The sequence below is a fragment of the Amphiura filiformis genome, chromosome 5 (genome assembly GCF_039555335.1).
Source record: "Amphiura filiformis chromosome 5, Afil_fr2py, whole genome shotgun sequence".
Taxonomy (NCBI): Eukaryota; Metazoa; Echinodermata; class Ophiuroidea; order Amphilepidida; family Amphiuridae; genus Amphiura; species Amphiura filiformis.
The window spans coordinates 32,954,427-32,963,134 of record NC_092632.1 but is presented as its reverse complement, the minus strand read 5'-3'; the positions used below and the strand labels follow the sequence as shown (position 1 = coordinate 32,963,134).

The window sequence follows — 8,708 nt, the reverse complement described above, 5'->3', positions numbered from 1 at the left end:
AAAACTTAAAATTGACAATGATTGACTTTGCTTGGCCATCTAATTTATCTATACTCTGCCAGGCAATACAATTTTGGTAAGTTTCCAGCAGATTCATTACATCCTGGTTTTACATGAGACATCTGCTAAGGATATCTTCTCATCTTCATTGATGCAATCAACATCACCTACAGCCCTTGACCTAGTTTCAAGGCATTTATCTTGATACTCACTGTCACTTGGTAAGATTTCCATGATGAACATTTAAGCATTTCCCAGGTCCTTGATTCACTTCTTGGATCACAACCTAGTGCAAACAGAAGGAGAAATGCATTCTGCTATCAAATCTCAAGATCAAAATTGCATTTAACAGGATCAAGACAATTTTCTACCATATCCTATCATTTCTGGGCATAACACCGACCTTTGACTTGTGTCAGAGGTTATCGGCACCAACTTGTTGCGGTTTACATGAAAATGTCGTTTCCCAGGTCAGCTAGTGTGTTATTGCCAATAGGAACCATCTGGACCATCTATTGACTAAATCCAGTAGAGATCTTCAAAAGCCCCTTCCTTGGGAGCTCTGAGACTGCATTCTAGCCATGTTGGCAGTATTTGAAGCAAATAAAATGCATACATTGCAGCCAATCCTGGTTTAGTATAGTGACCCACTTGTTACTCTAGAAATTACTTTTAAATATTATTGTTTCCATATTTTGGAGGACAACATACCAAGAACCAAGGAGGGGCCAGTGACTTATGAGAGCATTTGCATTGCATGCTGATAATCATGCTATTTCACACTAATGGTGCCAATATCAAATCATTATTCTCATTTATTTGTAGGTTTTTTACATTACCCTAAACTTTTGCCCTAAACCAATAAGAAATCCCTAAAAACAGTATAACCTTGTTTTTTTAAATATTTTAGCAGCACTAAAGATCCTTCTTGTTCTTGCAATTTATCCAACTTGAAATATATTTTTAGTCCCCCTGAATCTCTCGGAGCCACTCCCCCACGTACCTCCAGTGACGTAGCCAAAAGGGTGGTGGCCCTCCGCCCCTGTGTCATTTAACCATCCGTATCATTGATTCATTGCTTCGTACATCTCACTTAACTCACCAGTACACTTGGCAATAATCTGTAAGAATAACATATGACAGCATAAAAAAGTTAAGTTTTGACAGCGAGCCACATGGTAAAAAGGCTTATGGAAGCTGAATTGCCTGAAATTATTACATTAAAATTCATGACAAGAAGTGTTTTTGGAAATAAAATACGATACAAACAAGTCAGTTTGTCAAACCTGTGGAATTATATTTGGAAGCAGTCTATTAAAAAAAGTCTGCATTCTTACGGCATTGACATATTTGCAATTTTTGGTCTTTGCAGTTTTTTTATGGGAGTTTTTGAGAATATATCCTTCATCAAGAAATTAATATTTTGATAATGTTTTTTCTTTCCAAAGCATGTTTTCAACTCAGAAGAGTGAATCTTTGGATATTTTTGTTAGCTCTAGATAACCTATTCTTAGAAACCTGATGCTCAATTCATTATCAAAACATATTCCTGATAAAAAAAGTCAAAACAATCTCACTGCAATCGAAGTTTCTTGCACTGAATTGTCACTAGAAGTCTTGTTTACCTGCAATTTCAACAGATCTGAGCTGTATTTTGCAATCAAATTCAATTTTCCTTCTATAAAATCATTCTTGTTCAACCTGTATTTCATTGTGTGATGGTATAAAAAGATAATCACCTCCATCTCTTCACTTTGCTTGTTTTATTATTGCAGTTTTGAACAAGGATTACTAAGGTTTTCTGTATGTGTCGTGAATTTTAAAATACTATTTAGAAAATATTTCCTTAATAGTGTAAAAATGAGTCAAAACCCCGATGTGGCAGCAGCGTAAGAATCGCTAGCGTTCGCTCAAAATGCTGGTGCACACACACATGCGCTTAAAAACACTGCATGGATGAGCACGGGCACAGATGCCTCAATGTGCTGACATCACTGCCACATTAGGGTAGAGATTTCCTGAGCTTATACCTGATCTTGCTGTAGGGTTTTGAGTCTTGAAGTAACTTCCAACTCATCCACAGGCTTCTGTCCTTCAAGATGTTTATTAACCTGCTCCACAATAAAACAATAAAATAACAATTAGGCAGACCTGTTGCAACTTTTGCTTATTCAGCTCAGGTTAACTCAAGTTTATTTGCCTTAGGATGACAGTGTATCTGATCTGACATCAACATACTATAAATATCTCAGCCATTCTAACAAATCATTGAAGACAGGTTAATTTTAGTGGTTGATATTACTGAATATACTTGCCTCTCACTGACTGCTGCATTCCAGCACAGGTTCGATTCCCTGTAAGTATATGGTTGCCCATGTAAACCCATCCTTGCTGGTTTTCCCCTTATAAAACAGATCTTAGTCTTCCAATGATCCTGTCCATCTTTTCATTACGGCTCTCCTGTCTTGTATGCCCTGTAACCTGTGCCCGCTGTACCTGTCAACATATCCAAAGAGGGGTTACGAAGACATTCTGCTCCCAGAACCACATTACCATGATGCTAAAATGGACCAAAGTGGGATTAAATTTTGACAAAAAAGTCAAGAGGTTAAACAACAGTATTTTAAGCCTGATGGAGGACCTCCTGGTCTCGCACTGACAGTGACTTGAGCATTCAAAATTTAAAATTTCTTTAAAAATAGTCCGATATTGTTCATCTTACCACAAGAATTAAAACAAGTATAGTTTGCACTGTCTACCAAAAGTCAAAGGTCAAAAGAGTTATGTAATTGCCCTAGTTTGTCCTTATCTCCATAACCAAATATAAGAGGCATGCAAATTTGGTTTCAATCCTGTGACCAGATGAAAAATTTGAGCCTATTTTACAGCATTATTACTCAACTGTCTAATCTTGACCTTTTGGCACATTTGTGGCACTAAAACAAAATTTTGATGATGTTGGTGTTTGAAGTACTCATTTGTTATCAAATAAATGTCAAAAATAGTTGACAAGCACCTCCAAATACCAGCATTTTCAGGAAATTTAAGTTATGGCTTTGATGGAAAGGTATCAAAGTTCATCCCACTTTATGGGCCAATTATCACACTTTTGTTGCCATAGATCAAACTATTTAAATAATACTCAACATCAATACATCAGCCTCATTTTGTATACAACTTCCAAATTTGCAGTGATTGTGTGTCGTCTTTCTCGATCTACAGTCTATAGGCCTACTTTGTTTCACCACAAGTTTGATAGTGACATATGTGTGCATTTCGCTAATCGTAGATTCGCAGTATCGAATTGCACACACTAATACAACTCCGCAGATCGTTTACACAAATGTCACTACTAGTACTAAACTTGAGGTGAGACAAAGTATGGAGTAGATCTTCCTTGAACACAGCAATACTGAAGATACCCTCACCTACAAATTGGGTTATTTCACTTTTATGACAATAAATGAAAACATTTTGTCTCAAATTTCTCCACAATATTACTTTTGAAGTTTGAACTGATACAATTTCCTGCTGAATAAATACTGGCATTGCAGATTATTTTCCCCCCTGGGACTTGGCTGTTGGCTATTCTGGTTGAAATCCATACATCCCTTATGAAAGACATTACCTTAATCTTCCACACAAGCTGCGTGTTTCTACTGAGGGTAAAATTCGGGCCATGCCGTTACCGTGCCGTGCCGTGCGGGTAATGCGAGCCCAGTAGAAACGACTTGGGGTAATCGGTTGCCGTGTCATGCCGGGTCATGTGCTCGCCTTTTCGTGATCCACCTCTTGAGGTGGATCATGCCGTGTCAAAGCGTGTAATCTGCGCAGTAGAAACGAGCCGTGTCATCGGTTGCCGGGTCGAGGTCATGCGTGTTGCAAAAATAACGCGATTTATATTCTACTTGTATAGTCTAGCTTAGTAGGTTCCTTCTTTCCGATATTATATGACTGGACACATGTGTGACTCGCATGAACTTGATGAAGTAAAATGGATATGACTTTATTAATTAGTCTAGGCCTACTTCTTTATAGGCCCCCTAGTTAATGAGTTGGTTATATCTTTATAATTAATGAGTTGGTTATATATGAGCTGTAAATTAATTATCATAATAGCCAATTACTAGATCCACTGGTAAATTAATGCAATTTGGATTTTACGAAAATCTAAATTGTGATTGTAGGTCATATGCCATGAGCTGCCATCCGTGAGACATTTAAATTTAGGATATAATTAACCGTCAAATCTGTTTTCCGTACTTCGGTTTACAGGAAAAAAATGCCGTGCATCGTGCGAGACACGGCTTTCTGGTCTCAGTAGAAACAAGCTGGGTAACGGTGGCCGGATTATGATCGGTATTTTGTGCCCGGAAAATAGCGGGTCAAAAAGCCGTACGCTCAGTATAAACACGCTGAAAGAGTGTGAATTTCTGATGGGATTACCTGAATGGGGGACTGCATTTGCAATCTAAACCCTTTGTGTGGGATATTAAGGCTATGTCTTTCATATGCAGTGTATGGATTTCAATTGGAAGAGCCATATCACATGCATTTGTTCACCTCTCAAACGTTCAGTATAACTTTATGCAAACAAAACAACAAACAAAATTAAACAACTTATTGACAGTAAAATTTAAATTATATAATTATATAATAATCCTGCTTTTATTTATTTGAGTCTTTACATATAAAAGGCCTGTATTGGTTAGAGGTCTTCACATATGAAATTGGTTAGAAAATGTAATTTTAATTGGCCTATCCTTTGCATACTTTCAATATAATACACAAAATTATTTGATCAATCAAGCAACATTAAAACAACTTAAAAACAGTACACATGAGATCTATTATAATACACATAAGTTCATAAGTTCTATTATATACCTCATATATAGATTCCTCTCATCTGATTGGTTAAAAGTGGAGTCATTAAAATAGCTGTGCCCCCTTTTTCTATCAAGATGACGTCATAAAACAACTGTGCCCCGGGCACAGTTGATTCTATGCCCGCAAAATAATTGGATATAATTGGATAATCGCAACCCCGAATACACAGATCGCTCGTATACATTGCGCACCCACTATACGGCCGGCGTTGATTACGAGTGTTGAGACTATCGCGGTCACAGTTCGCAATGAATTTGACCTCTCCTTGCTTGACGACGATCTTTAACCGGCCGCCGTAGTGAGTGCAGTGATTGTTTACAAAATATTACATGTCAAGGATTTATACCTGCCAAATGTCACTTTTTAGACAAATTACTACGACCTGGAGACTCGGCAGTGTGTGATGTTAGCACAGAAACGGTAGGGTTGTTTTAGATTATGACATCGGTAGATATCGGTCCAAATTCTGCACCCTTGCTCTTGCATGCACTGTCATGCTGTGTGCATTTAAGCCTAAAGGCCTATGCAGTTAAAAGCTTGTAGGCCTTGTCAGTCAGGAAATCTTTTAACCAATCAAATGAGAAGAATCTATATTATTCGGTATATAAAACAAATATTGACTGCTTAATATTTGGGGCACAGTTTAAAATTATAGGCCCTCGGTGATGTCAAAACCATGACTATGCCCTCAGCTTCGCTTCGGGCATAGTCATGGTTTTGACATCACCTCAGGCCTATAATTTTAACTGTGCCCCTCATAGCAGTCAATATTTGTATACTATGTGTTCATTCCATATGGCATTCTCTTAAAGAGTGATGGCAGAATATGTAGGCCTTAAACCATGGCACAAGTCCACTGTTCACAGTGGTCCAGTGATTGATCTTTCCTAGATCTGGCTTTGATTGTGGGCTGTGCATAGCAAGTACAAAGTGCAAGCTGCTGTGAAGTAGCCATCAAGCTTCAGCTAGTTGAATATTTGACTCTCTTAAGTCCGATTCTTACTCCACATCGCAGCGCAATGCGATGCTTTTAGAGTATCGCAGCATCGTGCGATGAAATTAAAATGTACATTTTAATTTTATCGCGCAATGCTGCGATGTTTTAAAAGCATGTGGGGTCAGCATCTCCTTTTATGGTCATTCTGCCGACCTTGATTTTCCAGCAGCCAATCACAAGCGTGCACGGCTGCGATATCGCAGCGCGATGCTATAAAGTTGAACAAAATCCAACTCCATCACGGACCAAAATTTCCATCGCGCGATGAGAATTTTCACCGCTGAGCTCGTAAAAACCTGGCTCAGATTACAGTTTTTATAGCATCGCATCGCGCTGCGATGTGGAGTAAGAACCAGACTTTACTTGGCAAAAGTCCAGTGTTCACAGAAGTCCAGTGATTGATCATTCCTAGATCTGGCTTATATTGCGGGTCTGTGCCATATCATGGCAAGTACAAAGCGCAGGCTGTTGTGAAGTGGCCATCAAGCTTCAGCTAGTTGAATATTTGACTCCCTTACTTGGCAAAAGTCCAGTGTTCACAGAAGTCCAGTGATTGATCTGGTTCCTAGATCTGGCTTAGATTGTGGGCTGTGCATAGCAAGTACAAAGCACAAGCTGCTGTGAAGTAGTCATCAAGCTTCAGCTAGTTGAAAATTTGATTCCCTTACTTGGCAAAAGTCCAGTGTTCACAGAAGTCCAGTGATTGATCATTCCTAGATCTGGCTTAGATTGTGGGCTGTGCCATATCATAGCAAATACAAAGTGCAAGCTGCTGTGAAGTAGCCATCAAGCTTCAGCTAGTTGAATATTTGGCTCTTTTACTTGGCAAAAGTCCAGTGTTCACAGAAGTCCAGTGATTGATCTTTCCTAGATCTGGCTTAGATTGTGGGCTGTGCATAGCAAGTACAAAGCGCAAGCTGCTGTGAAGTAGCCATCAAGCTTCAGCTAGTTGAATATTTGACTCTCTTGGAACAAGTCCACTGATCACAAAATTCTAGTGATCTTCCTTTTCAGTCACTATACAATCAAGGCACAAATGTATGTTTCACTGGACTGTTGGTCACACTTCAGAGAGGGCAAGTCATGGTTTTGTGATAACAAATTGATTGAGGGCTCATCTGAGCTCAAAACCTGAGCTACTTTTGGCCTCCTTGCCTTTTATCTGGTGAAAGAAATAACACCAAACATGTTTCTTTGTTTGTTTACACATTTGCTGTCTGGGGACACACTTGGGTCCTGATGGGACCAAGATCAACCAGAATGCTCTAGCCAGGCAGAAGAATCCATGCGACAAGGCTCTGAACCAGGTACCTTGGTTGAGCTACCCTTTAAACAGTGCATTATGTAGATGACATGGAGGCCTTCAGCTAGAGTAGTACATGTACACTGTCTAATAGCAATCAGCTTATAGTGAAGCAGGTTCTAGAAACCTCTTTGCTTCTGACTACAAGGAAGGCATTATCCAATACACATCTGTTGGTCTCTGTTTCATTTACATAACATGCTGGATTTATTGGCAATGTTTTCTTCTGGTTCGATATAGCAATCTATACCTAGTTCCCAGGGTAGGAACACTACTGATGTGACCACATTTCTCCTGGTATAGCATGGCTGATGGAAGTACGAACTCTGATCTGTTGAAGCCCTGGGTCGGTGCCCCTCACTAGCAAGGGATCCATACCATCATCTGAATGAAAATGAGAAGAGAAAAGAACACCATAATGAAATATAATATAATATAGGGTTTTCATAGTAATTTGGTATATACATGGCAGTTCAGATGTCACATAATTATACTGTTCTGTTGCACCATGGACTGTAGCTCCAATCAGGGAAATGCTACTCACGTCTACATGTAATTACATCTCTTCTCTTAATTTAGGAAATAAAAATTGCCTATTTGAACACAACACCCACCCCCCATAATTTGAAGTAATAGTTTTACCAAAACACCCCAATTTGGGCATTTGTGCTCTAGGGTCACACACCCAGGCCCCCCCCAGCAATCAAAAATATTGTTGAACAGCAAGCAAGCAAACAAAAACAAACACACACACACAAAAGTAAACATATCTATGTACCATTACTCAAATTTATGTTGTCAAATAGGCCTATATAATATATACAATACAATACACTATTATTAATAGCAAAAATATGGCTATAATATCATACGGCTATTTACCAAACAGTACACTCTTTAGTGCACGCTTTCTAGGATTTCCCTCTAATCTGACAAAGTTTGTTTCCCTTAATTTCCTTAAGTTAATGTGCTCCCTTGCCTTTCTCTTTTAAGGGGCCTCATAACCTTCCTTAACTAAATTTTAACTGTCAAGTGGAAATTTCTTGCCAAATGTATATAAAAACTTTGTTTTCAAGTCAATTAACATAAAAGTGAGGTTTTTGTTGGTAAAGTTGAAGTTTTGCACAATCATTATGTGTCTCCTATATGGCCACCACAGGTACATTGACATAGATCACATTTCTGTCTTAGCCATACACAACTAACAAAGACAGAGAAGCTAGCAAGCACGGTTTTTACATACAAATATGAAGAATCAATTTCAAGATGAACAAATAAGTTGTTTGTTTCCATCAGATTTGAACCCCAGACCCGTCACGTGCCAGGCAGCAAACACTCCATCGCTGACCGGTAGCCACTGGTTTTTCGATGGCCCAGCCAAGAAAACCATGTGTATATATGACTTAGGCTGATTATGTTACAGCATCACGTGAGATTTTGGGGTTAAATATTTTGACTTTGATAGCAATTTAATTTTAATCAATATTTTATTGACAATCTCCTCAATAATATACTTTG

At 38.6% G+C, this 8,708-nt stretch overlaps 1 protein-coding gene and 1 long non-coding RNA gene across 2 annotated transcripts in view; both read right to left on the bottom strand.

The window, feature by feature from the left end:
• Positions 1-223: 223 nt before the first annotated feature.
• LOC140151853 (uncharacterized) lies at positions 224-2,101 on the bottom strand. Its single transcript, XR_011858979.1, has 3 exons — positions 2,031-2,101; positions 1,004-1,121; positions 224-286 (listed from the first exon to the last, which is right to left on the bottom strand). It is a non-coding gene; the product is annotated as an uncharacterized lncRNA (long non-coding RNA).
• Positions 2,102-5,647: 3,546 nt separating this feature from the next.
• The window catches only part of LOC140152997 (DNA repair protein RAD51 homolog 2-like), a 241,438-nt gene continuing 238,377 nt past the window's right edge, over positions 5,648-8,708 (bottom strand). The window contains exons 11-12 of the mRNA XM_072175567.1: positions 6,246-7,574; positions 5,648-5,875 (exon numbers count right to left, since the gene is read on the bottom strand). Of these exons, the coding sequence (XP_072031668.1) occupies positions 7,462-7,574 (113 nt within the window). The 3' untranslated portion in view covers positions 5,648-5,875; positions 6,246-7,461. The remainder of the gene's footprint in view (positions 5,876-6,245; positions 7,575-8,708) is intronic.